General features: G+C 57.7%; 2 protein-coding genes across 8 annotated transcripts; one reads left to right on the forward strand and one right to left on the reverse strand.

Moving 5' to 3' along the window:
- Positions 1-4399: 4399 nt before the first annotated feature.
- On the reverse strand, positions 4400-22166 carry LY6H (lymphocyte antigen 6 family member H). 5 transcript variants are annotated; one of them, XM_074353213.1, is made up of 5 exons: positions 22037-22115; positions 7960-8031; positions 7315-7442; positions 6477-6596; positions 4400-6169 (listed from the first exon to the last, which is right to left on the reverse strand). In XM_074353213.1, coding segments are annotated over exons 2-5 (486 nt in total). In that variant the 5' UTR covers positions 7962-8031; positions 22037-22115; the 3' UTR covers positions 4400-5933. The 5 variants fall into 5 exon arrangements, with proteins under 5 accessions (XP_074209314.1, XP_074209316.1, XP_074209313.1 ...); XM_074353215.1 differs by lacking the exon at positions 22037-22115 and adding an exon at positions 8309-8357 and having other exon boundaries at positions 7911-8031; XM_074353212.1 differs by lacking the exon at positions 22037-22115 and adding an exon at positions 8309-8327.
- GPIHBP1 (glycosylphosphatidylinositol anchored high density lipoprotein binding protein 1) lies at positions 17216-19527 on the forward strand. 3 transcript variants are annotated; one of them, XM_010961138.3, is made up of 4 exons: positions 17231-17652; positions 18173-18326; positions 18923-19036; positions 19163-19527. In XM_010961138.3, the coding sequence occupies exons 2-4, from the start codon at positions 18212-18214 to the stop codon at positions 19396-19398; spliced, it is 465 nt and encodes a 154-aa protein (XP_010959440.1). In that variant the 5' UTR covers positions 17231-17652; positions 18173-18211; the 3' UTR covers positions 19399-19527. The 3 variants fall into 3 exon arrangements, with proteins under 3 accessions (XP_045377223.1, XP_010959440.1, XP_010959439.1); XM_010961137.3 differs by having other exon boundaries at positions 17233-17652; positions 18201-18326; XM_045521267.2 differs by having other exon boundaries at positions 17216-17652; positions 18201-18326; positions 18960-19394.
- Positions 22167-23030: the final 864 nt, after the last annotated feature.

A 23030-nucleotide genomic window follows, 5' to 3' on the forward strand; every position in this document is an offset into this window, starting at 1 on the left:
GACAGAGCACATTCCTGGAGCAACACCAGGCACTTTGAATTGGGATTTCTGGGTACAGGGCCCAGACCTCTGCGTCGGAAACCTCACCTGAAGGAATTCTGCGGCGGTTTGAGAACCAGTGCCCTGAACGACGGCCGTGGGAGCTCACAGGGAGGAGGGTGGCTTCCTGCACACCACCTTGGGGTGGAGGTCTGGAGGGGTGGGAGAGAGATCCAGCCCGGATCAGACAGGGCAAAGGCGTCCTCCGGGGGCTGGGAGCACAGGCCAGGAGGGCCTTGCCTAAGAGCCCTGAAGTGCGAAAGGGGCTTGGGTGGAACAGGGGAGGGGTCAGGGAAGCCTCACACCCTGCGGAGGGAGCTGAGGGGCGTTCATCTTCTCAGACCCCCATACGTCCACCACGGTCATTCTGCCAGCCAAACAGAAGGGGTCAGAGGCCTGGATTCTAGCTCAGCCCTGTGAGCTGGGTGTGTCCCCACCTCACAGATACAGAAATCTGGCTCAGAGGGGAAACAGAACGTAGCCAAAATCACCCAGCAAGCAAGAGGCAGAAGAGACGCTTGAACGCGGGCATTTCCTGCAGGCCCAGTGGAGAGTCTGGTACGGCAGTGTCTCACCTCCAAGTCTGCTTCTTAGGTGTCGAGTGGGCGTAACAGGATGTAGAGTTGAGCTGCTCCCAGGTGCAAGCGGGGGCGAGACAGACAGACGCTCTGAGAAGGGCAGGCACAGCGCCCACCGGGCAGCGAGGGAGGGAGAGGGCGCAGAGCGCGGCCCCGCCCCGAGGGGGCACTGGAGAAGGTGACCTCCACGGACCCCGGGAGCAGACCGCTCCAGAGCGTGGGTGGTGGGAAATCGCCCACCTGTTCTGCGGAGCTGCCAAAATCCTGAGCTCTCCTCCAGCAAAGACACCCAAAAGCAAGCTAGAGACAAACCTCAATCAGGAATCTGATGCAACCGTCGCATGACATAAATGTCCTACCCAAATATTGGAGCCTTGAATCTGGCAGGGGTTTAAAAGTGTAGTCCCCCTGACCCACTGCAGTTGGGTTGTGTCCCAAACACCATCAGGACACGGAACAAGAGAACTCCCTGTATTAGCTAATTAAATGAGGGCCTTGTGGTTGTGTCAACAGACCGTGAAAGGGGATCTCCTTTAAGTTTATCAGCAATTCCTAATAAAAAAAATCTAATTGAAATATGAATAAATAAAGAAGCAAAGCTGAATAAAGACTGATTTCCAAATCCAAGAGCAAACATCAATTCAAGGTGCGACAGGAAAGACCTTCCATTAACACAGAGGCCCTGGATCGCTATCATCATTCAACGATGCTTTACAAGTCCTGGCTAACGCAACAGAAGCTGAAGTTAAATAAGCAATAGAAACGCTGGGAAAGCACAGTCAAAACCATCTTCATTCGTAGACCGCGGTACGCCCTGAACGTTGAAGAGCCTCTGCTAACGGGGGAACTAGGCAGACGCACAGAGGGAAGGAAGCGGCTTTCCCACAGTGTGCTTTGTGGCTGCTCCGAATCGCCCGGCACCCTGTACACATTGCTGATAGTCCCTGTGCTGTGAACCCCACTTTTCTAGGTCTCAGGAGCTACATTCTGCAGCTTCCCAGCCCCGAGGGTGTCGCCGCATGACCTCGGTTCTGCCAGGGAGATGCAGCGGGCAACACCCCAGAGAGGCTGGAGGGCCGAGGGCAGTGCCCAGCCCGCCAGCTCCGCCACCCGGAGTGGCTCCTCGCGCCCTCCCAGTGGAGTCCGTTCTGAGATGCTCTGCCAGCTCGGGCTCAGGGGTCAAGTGTGTGAGCACTGCCCCAACTTCAGGTCACCAGGGGGCATAACTAACCTTTCTTTGTCTCTTGAGACCCATTCTACTGGATGGTGGAAGCCTGATTGTCTTGGCCACGTCTTCTTTCACAGGGCTGCATCCAATCAGTAGCAGCGGGCACATTTCCTGCAATGCCCCTTTGGTCCTCAAGCACCCGCCAAGACACACTGGCTGCCCCCAGTCGCCCACACCTTGTCTGCAGGCGTTGCCCCCAGCCTGTGCCCAGCTGACAGGCCCGAGGCTGTCTGTGGCCCACCTGCCGCCACCCTTGTCCATCCCACTCTGAGGCCTCACCCCTCAGGAGTCTCTCTCTGGGACCCACACCACCCTCCACTCCTTCCAACCCCCTCCATCCAGGGGCACCTCTTGCTTACTTTCGGGAGGCCCCCCTCCCTCCCACTCTGTGTCTGGAAGTGTTCTGAGGATCTTCTCAGCAGGCGTGCCTTCTCTGTCTCTAAGTTTGTCTCAGATAGGCCCGTGGCACAGTGGGTTGAAGATTTTGGAAACAGATGTCAGCCATCAAAGGGCCCCTGTGGCTCCCTCAACCCCTTCCCTGATCACCCTGCTGAAATGGGAACCCATGGGGACAGGTACTTCTGGAAAGAATGTCATGAAGAAAATGAAAAACATCAGTTCGCCACACCACAAATGACCTGCTTAAAGGAAGTGGGGGGAAGGGAGATCCAATCCTACTTACGACACCACAAAACTGTAAATTACCTGGCAATAAATCTACCAAGGTGGATACAAGACCCGCACAAGGAAAACGATGAACTTGTGCAGAGGGACTAAACACACGGTGAGACACACTGCGTCTCTGGGCGGGAAGAAGCCCAACAGTGAAGCCATCTTCCTCTCCAACTTCATACCCAAGTGAGCAAAATTCCAGTCGAAACCCTGAAGACTGCTGTGTGGAACTGGACACATGGGTTCTAAAGTTTATCTGTAAGAACAAACTGTGAGAAGCCCCCAGAATCTTTTAAAATGAAGAGCCAGGCAGACACGTGCCTTACCAGTTGCTGTATCTGTCTGCTGGAATCAAGCAGCTTGGTGGGGCCCAAACAGAGGGGCTCCCAGTGGTGGCAGGCCCAAAGCGCACATGCGTGTGGGCACGCGCACGCGCACTCACACACACACACGTGAATTCATAGTTACCAAGTGGAGCTCAAGTCACTAGAGCAAGATGGCTTGTGTAACAAACGGCATTGAGAGACACTGCCCACGGGTGTGGAAGAAGTCTGCCTCCTGCCACGTCGTAAGGAAACCCCAGGCGGCTGGATGTCTGAATGCGTCAGGCAATCCGTGACAACGTTAGAAGAAAACACAGGGACTCTTCCTCAAGTAAGGGTAGAGGACATTCTCCTAAGACCTGAAACTCAGAAACCATAAAAGGACAATTAGATTTGACCACACAGAACTTGAGAACATGCGTAGGGACAGTAAAGACACCCAAAACAAAGATGCCGGGAAATATGTGCAAAACATACACCCTGGGAAAGACCGCGTCCTTAACACACAAAAGGGGCTTACGGATCATAGCAAAAGCAAATGCCACAGCGGAAGGATGGGCTAGGGGTAAGATCAGGCCATCAGAGAAGAAACAGAAGTGGCTGGGAAGCACATAGGACGTTCAACCTCACCAATAACTTCTTAAGCGGCAATCAGAGTAAGATTCTACTCACCAGACTGGAAAAAGTCCTTAAAGCTGGACAAGACCCACAGCGGCTGACATGGAAGGACTGCAACTCGACCTTTTCTGAGGCACCTGATTCATTTTTAAGTAGATGTCCTCCCTGGCTCAGCTCCCCCATCTCAGAATCGACCCGACAGAAATAACTCCCCAATCCCATGAGGACATGAGGACCAGGACGGTCATGGCAGCGCTGCAGACGAAAACGCCTGAGTGGACCCCCGTGCCCACCGACAAGGGTGGCTGACTGAGCCCCAGCTCGTTGGTCCAGGGGGCACTCAGCAGACACTGAGCAAAAGGTCTGTCCAGACGTGCTGGCCTAGGAAGGCGCCCTTGCTGAATGGTTCAGTGAAGGAACCCGTGGCACCATGGCTTTCCAGTGCCACGCACGTGCCCAGGGGCCGAGCGCTTCACACAGAGGGCGGGCTTCGACCCTTCTGCCACAGCTCGCAAAGGTGAGGACTCCTCAGAGGGTTTTGGAGGTGGGGCACACACTCAGGTCCACAGCTGAGGTGTCGAGGCCGGGTTATCAGGGCCACGCTGCCCTCCCTGGAAGCCCCCGTCCACTGCTAGTCCTGTCTTTCTTAAATAGCTGGAAGAACTTCACTCCTTTTTACGTTTTAAGCACTTCCCTTAAATAATCAATTCAGCAAAGATGGACGTAAAGGTTGGTGTGAACCCCAAGCCTGTGGGGTGGCAGGTCCACGTCCTCCCAGCACCACCAGGGTTTCCAGTGCTCCACATCTCCCGTGGCTTCAGCTCCCAGCCTCCTCCGAATCCCCAGGTTCTCTCCAAGTCTCCCCTGAGCCAGCTGCCACCTTCTACGCCACCCGCCAGCACCACCCCCTCCCCACGCTCTCGAAAGCAGCAGACACATGCGATGGGTAGAGCGCTTTACTGAGGCTTGGGGGGGTACATCGCAGAGCAGCAGAGCAAACTTAAAACGCAGCAGGAGGTGCCCCTCTGACAGGTCCCTCAGCCGTTTCCACCAGCAGGAAATTGACACCAGTCTCCAGCAACCCCACTCTTCTCTCTGGTTCACTCACCCGGGACCCCCAGACCCCTCTCCATCCCTCACACAGAGAAGCCAGGGGACGGATGCCAAGGCCAGCTCATAGAGGAACTATCATTCTTTCCAAGGGGTCCAGGACCCAGGAGTGACCACAGGCCGGGCCAGCCACAGAGGAATGAAGAGGAAATGGCCAAGGGCCAGATCCTAGAGAAAGCCTGGAGTGATCACTGGGTATCACGTGGTCAGCCTGGGCCACAGGACAAGCCACCTGGCCAGATGGTGTGGAGTCTGGGCTGGACTCGGGGTACAGGGATGAACCGCAGACTCACTGCTGGAGCAGGAAGGGCCAGAGAAGCAACACCCTCAGGTTAACCTCCACTGGCCCTCCTCTGCTCCCTCCCACCATAAGTGCCCAGGCCATTTGTGCCATCCCACACAGGGGCGTAGGCTTCCTCAACCCTGGTCAGGGGACTGCCTTTGAGACCCTGCCCATGGCACCCAACTCAGGGCGGGGTGGGGGATGTCTGGTTCCCAGGCCGAGGGAGGGCACACGAGGTCTGCAGGTGAGCCAAAAGCGGCCCGGAGAGCTCTCAGGGGAGCTGACACCCAGGGGCGGAGAGACCTACACACGGGGCATGTTTTGTTCCCGAGTGTGCACACGCACAGGGGGCGTGGCCGTGCCTGCGCTGGGGCGCGCTGGTTCAGGAGCTGGTGTGACGTGGACGTGATAGTTTGTGCACACGGGAGCGCCTGTTGGCGTGAGCGTGTCGTGGGTGGGGAGCATGCCCTCTGCGGACATGGGTGTGAGTCTGCTCGTCCCATGTCCCTAACGTTTGCACACAGGGCTGCAAGGCCTCGCCCTCGGGCGCACCCTGTGATCCTGTTCACCTCAACTCCCACTGCCCCTCAGGCTGTTCCCAAACCTTACCAGGTGCATGTCCCCAGCAGCCCAGCGCACACACAGCCTACAGAGTACCAGCGCCTGCCCGCCCTGCCACTTGTGCTTTCTCCGCCAGGAAGCCCCCCAGCACCCCCACCCAGGCTCAGACCCAGGTCTCTGGACTCAAAAGTGACTTTATTTCTCCATAGAGGAGGCCCTCACAGCCAGGATATCGGGCTGGGCCTGGCTCAGCCTGGCTGCACTCACAGACCTAGGGTCCCAGCACCCTGCCGTCACCCCCAGTCTCCTGCTGGACGCCTGATTACTGAAGATGTCCTGCTGGCTGAGATTTGGAGCTGTTGGAGAGACAAGGAAGTCACGTCTGGGGAAGGGCGAGGGCCACAGACTGTGGAGCAGAGCCAAGGCTGCCCCCCCTGCCAGCCAGGCCAGGCTGGGGAGGGGGCAGCCACAGGCTCGGGGGATGCGGACAAGCTCAGAAGCCCTGCGGGAGAGAGGGGACCTCAGGGCCCAGCCCAGAGGAGGGCGGGCCCCAGGCTGAGCAGGAGCCCCCCGGCCAGGGCCCAGGGGCTGCGCCCCGCCCGGGCCACACCGTTGCACAAATCCTTCTCACAGCAGTCCACGTCTACTTTCAAGATCCCAGAGTTAATGAAGCCCATCAGGTAGTCTGAGAAAAAGTGCCGCTTCACAAAGTCGCAGGACGAGGCACACATCTTGTTCACGGAATGATCCTTCCTGCCTGGGGAAGAGGGAGGGGAGCCTGGGACTAGAATCCCACCCAGACCTCTCTGCCTTGGGCCCAGGACCCAGCCTAGGGCCCTTCCAGGTCAGCTCAGGACCCCAAAACAACAGAACCCAGGCTTCAACCCACCCACACTGTCCCCAGCTACATGGAAAGGGCCACAGAGGTGCCAGAAAGGGACAGGCACCTGCTCGCTATCACACAACAGGGCAGCGTCCTGCCACAACCCATGCTCTTGCCTAAGGGCAGAGGGGCTCCAATGATACCGCCGACCCTTCCCACCCCAGCCTGGAGCCTGACTTACTGCTGCTGGGGTCTGTGATCCGGACACTGGCACACACCGTGTCCGACGGCTGGCACTGCTTCGGGGTGCAGTGGCTGGAGTTGGTGGTCAGTGTGCAGTCCTGGCACCACAGACCGTGAGCTGGGCAGGGCACAGGGAGGAGGATGAACTGGGGCCAGGCCAGTCAGCCCCCCGCAACCCCTTCACTTGCCTGCTGCAGGCAGTCCTAGGAGAAGCATGCAGCCCTAGGAGGCCGGGCACCCCTGACCGGGAGTGACCAGGCCGAACTGGCACCGGGAAGTTGTGGAGCAGGGCTGGGAGAACCCGTGAGCCTTGGGCACCTTAGGGCGAAGGTCCCACCACTGGGACTCTGGAGGCCCCTAGTCCCCTTCCCTGGCCCCACACACGTGCATAGTGTGTGAACACGTAGCCACACGTATCACACCTATAGTGCCCTAATATCAGTTGCACACACACACCCAGAATCCGATTGGCTCCAAGCTAGGAAGGACCCAACAGGTCCTGATGGGAGGCCAGGCGGTGCTGAGAAGAGATGAGCACAAGAACCCCCGCAACTAAGCCAGGGGCACCCGTGCAGGACGAGCTGCTGGACCAAGGCCCAGAGGAAAAGCGCCCAGTGCCCCCAGGAGCCAGGAGAGACCAGACTAGCTCTGGGGCAACACAAGCTGGCGCAAAGCCGGAGGGAAACGGGCTAGGGTCGCAGGGATGGGGTGTGGGTTTGATGGGCACCTTCCTCTAGGAGCAGGGTGGCCCCACACTCGGCTCTCTCCAGAGCAGACTCGAACGCACAGGATCTCAGGCGACCTGGCCTATCCCCGCGGTCCGCCCCCAGACTCACCGGGCGCAGAGCACAGCAGGATGGCCAGCAGCACCAGGCCAAGGCCCTTCATGGCTGCAGGCAACATGCTCCAGGCGGGCCTTGGGAATGCGCTGGGGCTGCGGGCGGGGGTCGTCTGGGGCGCAGGCCTGGCAAGGAGAAGCCTCGGTCAAGAGATCCAGCCCCTGCCAAGCTCGAAGGACCCTCCCCTTTTCTGGCATCCTAACGCAACCTCCTCCTTGGAATCCAAGGCCGGGGGTCGTCCCAAAGCTCCCAAAGCCCCGCCCCCAGCCCATCCCCCAGAGCGTCCACCATCACTGCATCCCCTCCAGGGAGAATAGGTCTGTCCTCTCCAGCAGGGTGACAGCCCGAAATGCCCCCACCGCACGCCCAGCACCTGTGGGGTGGGGTGGGGGGGTCGGGAAGCGCGTCTTCTCCTTGGGGAGCGGTAGGTGCGTCCGGAGAGCAAAAGGCAGCACAAGGTGCGAGTGGACGGTACCTGCCGGTGGGGGAGGGGCGCGTGCCACGTCCCCACCCCCCCACCCCTGGGCCGGGGAGCCGGGAACCCCGCGCCAGGCCCCCTCCCCTCCCCTCCCCGCGCGCGCTACAGCGCTCACCGCGGATAGGGGCGTGGAGCGTGGGCCACGGGTCGGGGGGCGCACTCACATCCCTGGGGTGTCGGGACTCCGCGGCTCCGGGTGGCGCGGGCGGCTCGGGGAGCGATGCCCTTCGGTCTCCCTGCGGACCGGAACCCGGGCGCAGCCTCGTCTTTCGGGGAACGCAGCCGCAGACGCGGACCCCGCGCGAGGGGCGGGGCGGAGCCGGGGCGGGGGACGCGCGGGGGGCGGGGGCGGCGGGAGACGCGCGGGCGGGGGCGCCCGGGGCCTGGGGCCCGCGCCGGGTCACCGTCCCGGGCGGTCCTGCGCTCCCTTGCTAGCCGGCGTCCCGCTCGCCCGCGCGCGCCCGCCCTCTCGCGTTCCCGCTCCCTGGGCCGCTACCCCGTGCGCCTTCCCACCTCCACCTCTCCCTGCCCAGGCGTGGGCAGGATCCCTTCCCCCTCTGCTTGGCTGCGATCCCCTTGGAATTTCTCGGAAGAACGTTTACTGCGAAAGGAAGCGAAACGCACAAAGACGCAGAGAGGGAGGGAGTAACGCGCGGCGAATGCTAGCACAGATCCCTATTCACAGACTCGCAGCCCTTGGGCCCTCCGCTCTCCAACCCCACCCCGCTTCCACTCGAGGCCGGTCTCCATCCGAAAGCACGCAGAACCCCACCAGTAGCGCAACTCTACGGACTGCTGCCTCCAACCACACCCACACCCGAAGGCAAGTCCCAAATCCTGGTCTGGGCATTCAAGGCCCTCCGCCGCCTGCTCCGACCAGTTTCTCAGCTTTGTCCCTCACCTTCCAGCCCCATCAGGTGACTTCGACGTGCTGTGTCTTTGCACCTGCCATCCCCCTACCCCGTGCCTGGATCCATATCTGCTAGGCATGAGTAAGCGACAACCACCTTGTGAATGCTGGGGTCGTTCCTTCAGTCCTGCCTTCGTTTGTCCATCGAATATTTATGGAGTACCCGCTATTGGCCTAGAGCTGCCCTGGACCATGGACAGCACAGTAAGAGGTTTTCTGCCCCTCTGAATCTTACTTTAGACAAATGAGTGTCGCTAATATGTCTTTTGAGACGTGCCAGTCGTAGCTAGTATTGATTGAGCACATGCTGTGTGTTCTAACTGTTCTAAACACTTGATACACATTATCTCATTACCTTCTCACAACAGTCCTACCAGCAGTTATCAGTCCCATCCTAACAAATGAGGGAAACAGCGCAGAGAGGCTGAGCTCCTTGCCCAAGGTCTCACAGCACCCAGATGGCACAGCCAGTATTGCAACTCTGGAGCCTGCACACCTCACCGTCCCACTGCTGCTTGGGAGGAGACAGAAAAGCAACCCCAGCTTGAGGACTAGGTTTCCCTTGGATTAGGTAGAATTCAAATATGAGTTCAAAGTCAAAAATTAGCAAACATCCAAAGGAAATATGGCTCTAAAGTAATGCAGCAGAAACAGTGATGAGTGACAGATTTAAATCCCCACAAACTTTCTCAATCAAAGGGGTGTAGAATATAAAGTTAATCCATTTTGTAGGTTTAAGATACAGTAACAAGCACTGTCAAGCCATAGGAACAAGGTACCATCAAACCCGACCACACCTCATGGGAACAATAGAGCCTCTCTAAGTGAGACCCTTCATTGAAATTAAAAGGGCAGCAGAGATCTTGAAAGAATCATGCTCAGTGAAAATAAAAGTAATTTTAAAACATTTATTGTGTGCTTTCATTTATATGAAGTGTGCAGAACAGAAAAATCTGAAAGACAGAAAGTAGATTATAGTGGTTGCCTGGGACTGGAAGAGGGAAGGAATGGGTAGTTTCTGCCAACAGTCAAGGTTTTCTTTCAGAGTGATGAAAATGTTCTTATAATAGTAACAATAGTGGCACAACTTTGTGAATAAACTAAAAATTACTGAATTGTACACTTTAAAAAGGTGACTTTTATAGTATATGAATTATATTTCAATAAAGCTTGTTTAAAAAAAAACTCAGCCAATGCATTAGGCAACAAATTAGACACCGCTGAAGAGGGGATTTGTGAATAGGAAGATAAATCTAAAGAAATTTTCAGGAATGTAGCACAAGGGATAAGGAGGTGGAAAGTAGTGAAGGGGTGTGAAGACACGTGAAAGACAGTGTGCCAAGAGTTACCATGAGTCTGGTTGAATTCCCAAAGGAAGAGAGTCAATATTTGAAGAGCAGATGCCTGAGAATATTCCAGAACTGTGAGAGATAAGTACTTACAGAGAGCACAGTATACATAGACTAAGGAGAATAATTAAAGAAAATGTACACCTAGGTACACCGTAGTGAAAGGCAAAAGACCCTTGCGTTGTTTAGGAGACAGCTCTGCTCATGACGAACTTTAGATCGTGTTCAGACACTGAGGCTGTGCAGGAAAGTTTCAAGCACAACCAGCAGAAGCAGTTCACAGGGGAAGCCCACCCCCAGCACAGGTGAAAGCGGAGAGGAGGTCTGTGCGCCTGGCGCACGGTGACCCAGGGGGGCTGGGAGAAGAGGGGGCAAATATCAGATCTTCTGTAACTTTGAAATCCTGTTACAGGTGGTGGACTGTGTCTTAAGCACTTTAGTATACTAGCTGGGAAGTCTTTGGACTGCAGGTAGCAAAGTGCCCATCGAGAAGGGTGGTGGTTAGTTCCATATGTCAACTTAGCTGGGCCATGGTGCCCAGATATTTAGTCAAATGTTATTCTGGATGTTTCTGTGAGGATGTGAGATGAATGATGAACTTTGAGTAAATCAGACTGCCCCCATGGTGTGGGTGGGCCTCATCCAATCAGTTGATGGTCGGAGCAGCACAAAAGCCTGACCTCCCCTGAGCAAGAGGGAATTGTGCCAGAAGACAGCCTTTGAACTTGAACTGAAACATCAGCTCTTCCTGGCTTTCCTACCTGCTGGCCCACCTGCAGATTTTGGGCTTGCCAGCCTCTGTAATCACATGAGCCAAGTCCTTAAAATAAGTGCCTCTCTCTATATCTGTTTCTATATCTATAAACACACACACAAAAGCACACACACACACACACATCCCATTGGTTCTACTTGTCTAGAAGATCCTGACTGACACAGGAGTGGCTTCCACCCCAGGCAAGTGTGCGCTAGCGGGGCTAAAAGCTCACCGAGGTCGAGGCTCTGGCCCCTTTCTGTTGATTCTCTTGGCCTACCCTTCATCATCAAAGGAAGATGAACAAAGGAAACAGAACTTGGGAATGGCTTTGAGGTCAGAGGTCAGCGATGGGGATGGAAAGACATCTCTGGCTTACAGTTCAGGAGATCCCTGTGGCTGCCGAATGGAGAATGGGCTGGAAGGTTCTAGAGGGGAACAGGGAGGCCCATGAGGAGGATGGTGACTCTTCTGGGGATGGCAGTTGAAACAGAGGAGGTGGATGGGTCACAGACTTGGCACTGTCTGTCCGGAACTCCCGCCTCCCAGCCCTGGCTGGGGAGGCAGGCAGGTCTCAGCAGGACAGTAAGAGCAGCTCAAGCACATGCGGGCTCCGAGGAGGTCTGGGCGTGCCTGGTACAGAGAGCAGACGCCATCGCTGGGAAGAAAGTGCAGAGAGAGGCCCAGGACATGCAGGCCGTGGGGCCCAGCCTCGACAAGCGGACGCTAGGCCCTTCTTGCTAAGGTGCTGACCAGGTCCTGGCACAGCGGCTTGGCCATCCCCCAGCTGACGGGTACCCCCACGGCCCATCACTGCTGCCCAACTCCTTGAGTCGAGAGATGTCTGTCTGTCTGCCCTGCAGTCTGGCCAACAGGGCCCAATTCAGCTCGAGTCCCAGGAAGGGTACACACAGGGTCCCCCTTCCCTTCTCCAGTCCCACTGTACCCTCAGAGCCTCCCCCTTCCCCAGGCGGCTGCAGGCGCCTCCCCCTGACCTCGCCCATAGGATCCAACCAGGCCCCACGCCATCGAAGGCGCTGTCCTCTGCTTGCCCTGCGCGCTCATGCACGGGGCGCACACACCAGCCAGGCACGCACGCACTCACACTGCCAGGCATCTTCACCGCAGCGCTTGCGGGTACTTATACACGCTCACTGAGGACTCAGTCCCAGTAGCCCAGCCCATCGCTACAGCCTGAGTGCCGTTTGGGGCTCCCGTGGGCGTTCCTTGTCCCCAGGGCTGGCCTGGTCCAGGGCTTCTATTCTGCGAGGATGCAGACAGCCTGGGACCACACTCAGTGTGTGTGGCTTCAGGTACGCTGTGTGACCCCCAAGCCTCAGTTCCTTCGTCTGTAAAACGAGGGCACTGCTAGTAACCACAGAAAGCTAGTGAGGGTGACATGAGACCCACGAGGAGAGTGCTTCCCCAGTGCCAGGCAAGCGCCAGCAGTCACCCCTCCAGTGGGTAGCAGTCAGCCACCGGCCCCGTGCCAGGTGCAGCTGGCACCAGTGACAGCGTGGGGAGAGCTGGGTCCCAGCCCAGCAGAGCTCACATTGCAGCGAGGGGCTGGACAAATTGATAGGGGGCTGCAGTATGGGATGAGCGGCAAAGAGAGAATCCAGTGGGGCGTGGACAAGGCCTCCCTGAAGGAGCCACTGAGCCTGGAGGAGGAAGGCCAGCCAGCTCCAAGTCCCTGAGATAAGAGAGAGCAGGAGTGTTGGGGGGAGGAACCGCGTGAAATAGGAGGAGGGGGCAAGGGGAGGAGGGTGCTGGGGATGGCTCAGGCCATGACTCCAAAAAGGGTTGGATTTTATCCTAAAAGCTAAGGGGCCGGGCAAAAGCTTGAGCCGGGCAGTGTCTGGATCCAGCCGTCCTTGTCAGAACTGACACAAACGTTTCAGATTTCACACCATGGCCTTTCCTTGGGGTGGGGAGGCAGAGTAGGTATTCCTGGGTGCCCTGCTACAGGACAGCCGCTACCCTTTTGGTTGGCTGGATTCTAGTTCCCTGCCCAGGCATGGGGTGACGGTGGGGTGGCACTCAGTGGGGGGGTCCCTGCTGACCAGCGCCAACCCACTCCTGGGGCATGAATCTCTACCAAATTTCTGATTGGAGACCTAGAAGGTTCCCATCAGGCCCAGGGCCAGGTAGCCAGGCCCCAACATCTAGGACTGGAGGTGTGGGGGGCAGGCTCTTGGAGCCCCCGAGAGGCCACTGCTATTCTGTCCTGGTGCGTCCCCCTCCCCTTGGGCATGGCTGGACTTACTGACTCACTTCTAGTGAAGACAGTGGGGCACAGGTGACAGGATGTCACCTCTGGGATTAGCTTACAAAGACTATGGCTTCTGATGTGGGCTCTGTCTCCCGCTGTGTTTGCTCATCCTGGCAGAGGCCAACTGCCATATTGAGAGGCAGCCAGGTGGAGAGGGACCAAGGCTCGCCAACCGCCATGTAAGGGAGCTTGGAAGTGGGACCCCCCTCCAACACAGCTGAGCCCTCAGATGAGATCACAGCCCCAGCCAACAGCTTAACAGCAGCCTCATGAGAGAATGTGAACCCCACCCAGGCCCCAGTACCTGGGTTCTAACTCCATGAACACTTTCGGAGCGTAAACAGTGTTGTTTTAGGCCCTTCTGTTTGGTGGTAATTTGTTACGCAACAAAAGCTAGTACAGGTGAGTAGGGCCTGGACTGGGTGTGACAGGGGCAGATGTTAGGTGTCCAGTCATGCCCAGGAGCCTGGAGCAGCCTCTAGGGGTGCAGCTCTGGGCCTGCTCCTCAGAGAGCAAAGACCCTGCTCTCCCCGTGCTGGGCTTGGTTGCCAGGGAGACAGAGATTCCTAACCCGGTTTCCAAGCTACTCTGCCTTCTTCCCAACGCACATGGGATGGTGTCACCCTATCAGGATTTTTTGCAAACAAGAGTAACAATCAGTCATGATTAGCAGAAGAAAGGGCAGAATGTGTCCATGTTGGCCCTAGTCCTTTCAGTCTGGAAGGCCCCTACATGGAGCTGGTGACAGCTGGCCTTGACCTCCCTCCTCCCAGCCTGACCTGGCCCAGAGGCCCAGATGCTGGTGAGGGCCTGGGGATCTCACCCTGCCCAGAGACACTCTAACAAGTACCCACAGCCTGGGTGACCTCATGGCCGTGGCCCAAGTTCAATGCTCTACTCAGGGTCAGGATGATTGGTGACCAACTGCCCCCACAGCAGAGCCAGCTCCCAGGTGGTCAGAACCAGGGACAGCGTCAGAGGCCACGGCTCTTCGGCCACTGGCTGCCGCTACATCTGGAGTCTCAAAGCCCACAGAAGCAGAGGACTGGCCCCTGGTCAGGCCCTGGCCAGAGAGGGGCGAGGTGGGGTCCTGCCTGAGCTGTGCTGCAGAGCTCCCTGTCTTGTATTTGGGGCCGACACCATCAGAATCCCTCCAAGCCATCGAGACTGTGGGGAACACAGACTCCAGGCCCTTGAGCCCGACGACACCGGATCTAGAATGTGAAACGTTCCACAGGGAACTGACCTGCTTTCTTCAAAGGCCAATGTTGTGATGCAAAACAAAACCCAGGAAATGGTCTTATGTAAAGAGGGACTTTAAGAAAACCTAAGATACACACAACCAAACACAGATGCCCTTGTTAGGATCAGGCTTCTGTCAAACTAGACAGACACTTCCACAGCAGGGAAATACAAACACAGACAGGGCTTTGGACGATAGTAAGGGGTTATTTGACATTTTGGTGGGTGTGGGGAGACACTGTGATGATGTAAGAAGACATTCTCTTTAAGAGACTTGTGCTGTGGTGATACAGGTGAACTGAAGGTTGGGGCTTGCTTTAAATATGCCATCAAGAAAGGACAGGACGGACGGAGTCAGAACAGCAAAGCCCTTGTGGTTGTGCTACAGGAGAGTAGGTTCTTGTTGCAGAAAGAATTCAGAGACGAAACCTGGAGGTCAGGAAAGCGAAACGAGGATTTATTTTTAGGTGAAGGTACACGCTCACAAGGTGAGCGGGCAGACTCAGGTGCACAGCTGCGCTGAGCTTCTTTGGCGAGCTGGTTATATGTGGTGTAAAAATGAATGGGCACAATATTCACTGGGGAGGGAGGGGTTTGGGGTCGTATTCCCGGATTTTCATCCCAGCTCCGCCTTCCTGAGGGGAGGAGGGATTTTGTCCTTATTTAGTCTGGATCGGAAGTGTCAGGAGTCGGTGCATGATGGGTACTTCTTACCTGCAAGGCTAATTTTACTGTAATGAGGGCACAATGAGCAAAAGTTTACATTCAGATGAGGGCGTGGAAGGTTACATTTGGACACGGGACATTCCTGCTTTTTCCCACCTTTCTTTGTCTGCCTCTGGGACACTTGTCACCCCAAAATGTGTGGTTTCTTATCAGTCCAGAGGTGCCTGCTCTCCTCTGTCTTCTCACGGAGCACCGTTGTTCACAAGATGTGCGGTTTCCTGCCTTTTGGCCCAGGCCCTCTTTCTCTGCTCAGATCTAGCTACCTGCCTGCTCTGACAGTTGTACAAGCTGGGTGATGGAGTTGGGGTTCCCCTGACACTCAGTATTCTGACATCCAATCCCAGCATGTAGGGGTTCCCTCCACCACCAAGCAGCCCCCACACGCCAGCTGGGGGTCTTACAAATCAACTCCGCTCTAATACCACCTAGCTGGGGGTAACAGCAGCTCCCACAGGTTAAGGCCTCTGGCCCACAAGATTGCCCCCACTTCAGACGCCAATTTTAAGTTCAATTTTAAGTTAGGTCACCAGTCCCAAACGAAGGAGCTTCTGTCCCTGTGGAGCTTGGGGTGCAGCACAGCTGCACATGGAAGCACCCTGGCTCACCAGCCCACAGGGTCCCCACACCTCTTCCTCTTGGGGGTCTATGGAGGCTTCATTACAGAGACATGATTGATTAAAATCATTGGCCATTGACGACTGATTCAACCTCCAGCCCCGCTCCCCTCCCGGGAGGTCCTTGCGTGGGGCTGTAAGTTCCAACCCTCTAATCCTGTGGTTGGTTCTCCTGACAACCAGCCCCATCCGTGGTGGTGACCCCGGTGACCTAGGGGCTTTCCAAAGTGAACTCATCAACACAAAAAAGACACCTTTAAGACCCTTCACTTAAGACATTTCAAGAGTTACAAGAGCTCTGTGCCAGGACCAGGGACGACCAAATATATGTTTCCCGTTGTCAGTCACAGCCTCACAGTCCTCTACTGCTGTGGACATTCAGACATTTTCATAACAAGATTTTTACATTTTCCCTCCTGTGCAGGTGGCGAGGGGCTGGACCCTGTCCCCACCCAGCTCAGTGACTGCATGAAAATGGTAAAGAAAATTCCCCACATTTCTGCTGCTAGTTGGATTTACCTTCTTTTAAGCTGGCCCAGATCTCAGAGTCCCAGACACCAGGACAGGAACGCTGGGCCCCGTCGCAGGAGGGCACGGGGGTCTGGGGACAGAATGACCTGGGCTCCAGCCCCAACTCCGCTGCAGTGCAGGTTCGCTTTGCTTGTATGTCTTCGCATTTTCAGAAGGCTTCTTTTTTTCTTATCACATAACTGGTCATTTTTTTTGTCGTTGGTGTAACACAGTGTTTTATTGTGCTGTCTTGACTGGGTTTTGAGGTCAGAATGTCTGAAGACATCTGGCTGGGGTGGGGGTGGGCACACATCCACTCCACCCTGAGGGCTGGGCCCCGGAGGAATTGGTGTCTGCTCACCCTCAGCCCCAGGCAGCCCCGAGAGCGCCGCCCACAGCTGGCAGGCGGGAAAGCTCAGACCAGAAAGTTAAGGGAGCGGCCCTGGCAAACGGCGGGGGCGGGGGGGGGGGGTGCTTGCATCCCTGCCTCCAGGTCCCAGGCCAGCCTCCTGCCCCTGCCCCGACCTCCCCATGGCCTCCCGGAAGGGGCTTCTCAGTACCCACCCTCCACAGTCTGGGCCCACAGAGGAGGAAGAGGTAACCCCAGGGAGAGGGCTGGAGGACAGCCCAGTCCTCACACACGGTCTCCGGGCAGGAGACCAGTGGCCAGAAAAGGGAGGCTCCCAGCAGCTCCCCAGGTGGCCCCCATGCAGCCCTGGACAGCCGGCGCCGGCTGCTCCGAGATCAGAGAGCAGACTCAAGGGAAGGAGAGGGTGTGAGATGGTTGTGGGGGGACGTGCTCTTCTAGGAGGTAACACCTGTGCAGGTGGGACGGCCTCGTGGCCATTGGCAGGAACAGCATTCTAGGCCAAGGGAACAGAGAGGACGAGGCCCTGAGGCAAGAGGGTGGGCAGCAGGCACACTGCTGGCTGAGGCAGGAGACCTAGTAGAAGGACCATGACTGTTTTTCTTTGAAATACTCTTAACGATGCTCTGGAATGTCAGTGAGGCTGTCTCACAGTTGAAGGTCCCTGGTCAGTGGTCTGCAGCTGGAGGGTCCTTGAGGCCAAACTCCTGTAGCTGTGTGGCCTGGGCCCAGGTCTGTGGGGTCAAGACACAGGGCAGGGGGCTGGCCGGCTACACTGCAAGGCTGAGGCACCGAGGCCAGGGCAAAGCCACACAGGTGGACAGGACGCCCAAGGCTGACCACAATGACTTCCCCTTCCCCCGGCCCCTGGAGTCAGGGAGGGAAATGGCCATCCCTGGCCCAATGCCTGGCCTGGGGAGCAGTGTGAGGCCCATTGTTTGAGGTTGGAGCTGGGGGGCCCAGGGCCTCCGGGACGCCCCAGCAATGCCCTTTGTCCCACTTCCCGCAGATCCAGAGGCTGGGCAGGGACCCAGGCAAGGGGACGCCACAGCCCCGGCAGGATGAAGGAGCTGGCAGCTGTCCTGCTCGCCCTGCTGTTGTGCGGACTGCAAGGTACTTGGGGCGAGGGGGGCCTGCAACAAGGGAGACCGCAGAGTCCAGGCCCATGGGACCCACAGGGACACCCAGCCTGGGGGCAAGACATGATTTGGGAGGGAAGGAGGAAGTGTGGCTAGAGGCCAAGGCCAGGGGGAGGTTGATGGGGCTCTTCTGGGCTCCCACAGGTCGCCAGGCCTCCCATGCTGGCCCCAGCCAGGCCCTGGGGGGACACGGGCTCCCTTCCCCACCCAGCCCTCAGCTTGGCCTCTCCCAGCCTCAGTTTCCTCTTCTGTAAAATGGACAGGCCAACCTGAGGGTTTATGGGGAGGGTGGGGGGCTACTGTAAAGCTGGTACCAGTAAAGCCACGGGTAAGGAAGCAAAGCCAGGGCTCTGAAACCCTGGCCGCGACCTCACCAGCTTGGGAGGTGGCCGGGTGGGAGAAGACAGAGGGACCAGGAAGTGGGGGCAGGATGGATCAAGGGGTGGGGGCGCGGCCTTGGGCCGCAAGCACATGTCCTCTGTGCCGGGTAGTAGAGGTTTACAGGCGTCCCTGCGCAACCAGGGAGAGGGCGCATGCAGGAAGACAAGGATGACGACGGGGACTTTGGGACGGCAGGCTACGACGAGGAGGATGAGGAGGAAGAGGAGGAAGAGGAGGCCATCATGATTACAGGCAGCAGGGGCAGAGGTATGTGTCCCCTACCTGGACCCTAGGGCGAGGGCACTGTCTCTCCAGGGTCCATGGGGCTGACAGTGAGGAACTGGCAGGCAAAGGCTTCCAGCTGTGAGCTTGTCTTCCCTCAGGGCTGGGGGAGGAGGGAGGATGGGACTTGACATTCAGAACACCCTCACCTCTCACTTGACCATGACCCTCAACCGCCATCCAGAGTAGGGAGCCTGCAGAAGGAACCACTGCTGGGAGGGGCAATGATGTCTGGGTAGAGCAGTTGAATAGGAGTTCACCAAGCAGACAGGGCATAGCAGCCCCAGGATGGAGAGACCAGCGAATCAAAGGCCCTGTGTTGGAGCCCACTTCAGAAAGACATAAGCACCCTGGCACCGGTGGGGCAGGGAGCAGGGAAGGAAAGGGGCCAGTCCTGAGGCAGGGGGCACAGGGAGGCTCCAGCAGGGCAGGGTTTGGGGGCATCAACTGAGAATGAGTGCAGTGGACAGGAATTGGGAGGAGACCTTGGAGGCGAAGAGGTTTGGAGGCGAGAAGCGTGGTGAGGTGGGGGCTCTGGGGGCTGGGCCCCTTCCCGGAGCCTGAGCCGCCTGGCCTCCCAGTGCTGCTGCAGTGCTACACCTGCCAGTCCCTGCACAGGAATGAGAGCTGCGAGCAGATGCAGGACTGCATCCCCTACCAGACCTGCAAAACCATCATCTACCGCTGGAACACCGGTGAGCCGGCCACCCTGGGGCAGCCGCGCGGAAGGAGCCCGTCACCCACACCGGCGGGGAGGGGCCTCATCCCTGCCCCATGCCGTCCAGTGTAATGCCCTTTCTCCACCACCCCCTCCCACCCAGAGTCGGATCCTCAGACCACCTACTCGGGGTGGTGTGCAGACACATGTCAACCCATCACCAAGATGGTGGTTGGAACCCTGACGACCATAACCTGCTGCCAGTCCAGGTTGTGCAACGTACCACCCTGGCAGGGCCCCCCGGGTACCTGGGCAGGCAGCTCCCAGAGTAGCCCCAAAACTGTGGCCACCACCTTCCTGCTCAGCCTCCTTGCTGGCTTTCTGGCAACAGGGTTCTGAGTGGGTGGTCCCATCTCCACCCCTAGCCAGGCTTGTACCCTGGCTGGCCAGCACCCTGCCTGGTGTTGTCCCCTCCTGCCCCTCTCCCCACCCCAGCTTTGGAGAATAAACTTGGAGTGTCTGAAATGAGCTGGTTCCTCCCAGCCACGACTGTCTTTCCTCAGTGCCCTCTTCTGGCCTCCTTGGCCCTCTCTCCATGCCTATGAGTGGCGGTATGGCCAGCATGTGGGCCTGAGGTCCGGGCTTCAGCCGCTCTTAGGGTGGGTCCACACAGCCCACCCCCACCCCGCCCCATAGACAAAACACTCCCCATGTGCCAGGGGGATCCTGCCCCAAATCGCTCCCCAGCTTCCCGCCAAGACACCTCCATCTATGTGACAGGCATCTGGGGAGGCGGCTTTGGGAGGGAGGCTCCCACCCCAGGAGGCTGTGGGGGGCTGGGGGCGGAGTTAAAAGGGGGCAGCTGGAAGAGGCGAAAAGAGCAGGAGGCAGAGGGTTGGCTGCAATGGGACTTTGCAGCCAGACTCTCAGCCCGATAGGTGTGTGTGGGGCGTGGGGGTAAAGGGACGGTGGAGGGGGCAGCCAGACCACCCATATCAGGGAGGGGTGAAGTGGCCTCTGGGTTCCTGAGAAGAGGAACGGGCTAGTGGGAGGGGGCTGGATAGGAGAACCTCAGCTTCCCCAGTGTCTGCTCTGGCTGGGCTGCTGGACACTTGGCTTCTTGACTGGTGCCAGGAGAGAGCCCTGGGATGGGAGGAAGGAGGCCTGGGCCCAGGCCTCAGTTTCCCCATCAGGGTAGTATGGAACAAGGCTTAGAGGACCCCTGATCCTCACCAACTCAACATCCCCCATATTGGGAAGCCCAGAGCCCTGTGCTGCTTATCAAGTATCCCAGCAGGCAGAGCAGTCTCCCTCTCTGCATTCTCCCCTTTCCTTACTAATGAAAACCTCAAGGCCCAGTTTCGGGGGGCGAGGGTGGAGCAGATCCCCTAGATGGAGGTGGTGTAGCTTTCTCTTCCCCTTCTTCCTTTCTGTGGCTGGAATAATGGCTGAAGCTCAGCAGCCACCTTGCACCATGAGGCAGCATCCTGAGAATGGCAGGGCAGCATGGAGGAAGGTGCTTGGATCACAGATGACTGGGAACCATCATCCCAGCCCTGCACTGCTTAGTTCAGGACCCGTTTCCCTGGGAGGGAAATAAACTGCCATGTTGAAAATAGTTATTTTGGGCATCTCTGTCTCTTGGATTTTCACACACTTTCAAGCATGTACATGTATTCACACGTGCTCCCTACTCCTGCACACGCTCATGGACACACACGCTTGCAGACACAGTCCCTGCTAAAGCACGGCAGGTAAGAGCACAGCTCTGGGGTCACACTGCTTGGGTTCAGATGTTAGGCCCACACCCTCCAGCTCCACGCCCCAGGGGAGCCCCTTCCTCCCCAGCGGAGTTTCCTCGCGTGCTAAGAGGGAGAGTAGGAGACCCCTCCCCATGGGGCTGCCGTAAGAACGGACTGACATGTGGCTTAGCGGGCCGCTTGTCGCCCTCGCCTGGCGGAGAGTAAGCGCTCAGCCGCGTGAGCTACTGCTGTCGACACGACGCTGACGGCACAGCCCCTGCGCACAGCGGGCTCGTGTGCTTTCATGGGAGATGCCCCATCCGAGTCCCTTACTGGCTCGAGCCTCCTTAACCACACCCACCTGCCGCAGAAACGCTGGGCACTGTCACCTGCATTCACAGAATTCTTCCTTCAACCCCCGCCTTAAACGCCCCTGAAGGTCTGAGTGCACAGACCCCCTCCATGCATCTGGAGCTGACTTCTTTCACGACCTTGGCAGCAGGTGGGAGCCGGGATGTAGGCTCAGTCTGAAGCCACTGGCTACAGGGTCTGCCCTGGCCTCGGGCTCCTGCTTGGGCGACAGCTTCTTCTCTGGGGTCCTGTGTGCAGCTGGGCCCCGATTCCCACCCCGGGGAAGAGAAAGCACAGACCTGACTCCCCGCTGGGGCTTCCACCTGCCCTTGCCCGAGGGCACAGGAGGCAGGTGGCCCCACGTGTGCGCCGGCAGGTCCAGCTGTGGGTGGGGACCTGATGTGGGCAGAGAAGCCAGCCTGCTGGGCGCCCCAGCCCCAAACACTGCCCCTTCCCCCATCCAGCAAGGTCACTGTCCTGACACTGGCCGTCCACCTGAGCGAGGCAACCCTTCTGCTCAAGGTTAGGTAGCCGTGGTGGCAGGCCCAGGACCCAGCCCCAGGGCCTCCTGCCAACAGCAGCCGTCTTCCCAAGGAGGCTGCAGGCCAGACAGGCAGCAGTGCCACGGCACCTGAGCCAGAGGTTGGGAGCGGCTGGATGGCAGCCATGGGCCAGCTGGATCTCCAAGCCGAGTCCAGTCTGAGGAGCCAGTGGCCAGTCACAGCCTGGGTCTTCTCGCAGAGCCCAACGCACGAGGCCCGTCCAGAAAGGAGCAGCCAGGGGCCTCGGGAGGCTGTGTGGTCAGGCCCCTCCTTCCCTCCCAGCCCGGCAGGGCCCCCATGTCTACCCAGGAGGCTGGCGGGGACACAGCCATCCGGGTCCCTGCGTCCGTTCCCTCGACTGCAGTGGCCAACAACCACAAACTTAGTGGCTTCAGACCATACCTGTGGATCGTCCGGCAGTCCTGGAGGGCAGGAGGCACCACCAGCTGCGCTCCTTTCAGAGTGTCAATTTTATGCGACAGCTGGACTGGGCTAAGGGCTGCCCACGGAGCTTGCAAAACCTTATTTCTGGTACGTCTGTAACAGTGTTCCCAGAAAAGCTTGACATTTGAATTGATGGCCTGAGAGAGGAAATCACCACCCCAACGTGGGTGGGCACCACCATGGCCCAGGCAAGAGAAAGGCAGGAAGGGCAAATTTATTCTCTCTTCTATTTTTTTAAATTTTTTTCATTGTTTTTTTGTTTTGTATACTTTGGTGTGGGAGTGGTAATTAGGTTTGTTTATTCATTTATTTATTTTGATAAAATTAAAAGATACTGAGGACTGAACCCAGGACCTCGTGGATGCTAAGCGCGCGCTCTACCACTGAGCTATACCCGCCGCTGTCCCATTCCTCTCTCTTCCTGAGCTGGGTCGTCCTTCCTCTCCTGGCTCCTGGGCCTCTGAACTCAGAGGGAATCACACCCCTGGCCTTCCTGTTCTCCAGCTCACAGAGAGCAGACTGGGGGGCTTCTCGGCCTCCGTGACATGTGAACCTGCAGTCGGTCTCCTGCTCCATGTGTATCTCCGTGTGACCTTTTGCTCCTGTCTGCCGCCCTGGTACAGAAGCTCCGGGAGAGAATGTTTCCTTGTCTTTCCAGCTTCTGGAAGCAGGCTGCATTCCTGGCTCATGGCCCCCTCCTCCTTCGTCAAAGCGCATCTCTCCAACCTGTGATTTCCTCATCACTGTCTGTCTCAAATCTCCCTCCACCTGCTCCTATGAGGACCCTTGTGGTGACAATGGTCCCACCAGAGAATCAAGAGCGGTCTCCATCTCAAGAGCCGAGCTTCATCACATCTGCCGAGTCCCTTCTGCCATGTGAGGTCGTACATTCCAAGGTTCCGGCGATGAGGACCTGGATATTTGGGGGACCATCATTGAACTGAGCATATCC

The sequence above is a fragment of the Camelus bactrianus genome, chromosome 25, assembly GCF_048773025.1.
Source record: "Camelus bactrianus isolate YW-2024 breed Bactrian camel chromosome 25, ASM4877302v1, whole genome shotgun sequence".
Classification (NCBI taxonomy): Eukaryota; Metazoa; Chordata; class Mammalia; order Artiodactyla; family Camelidae; genus Camelus; species Camelus bactrianus.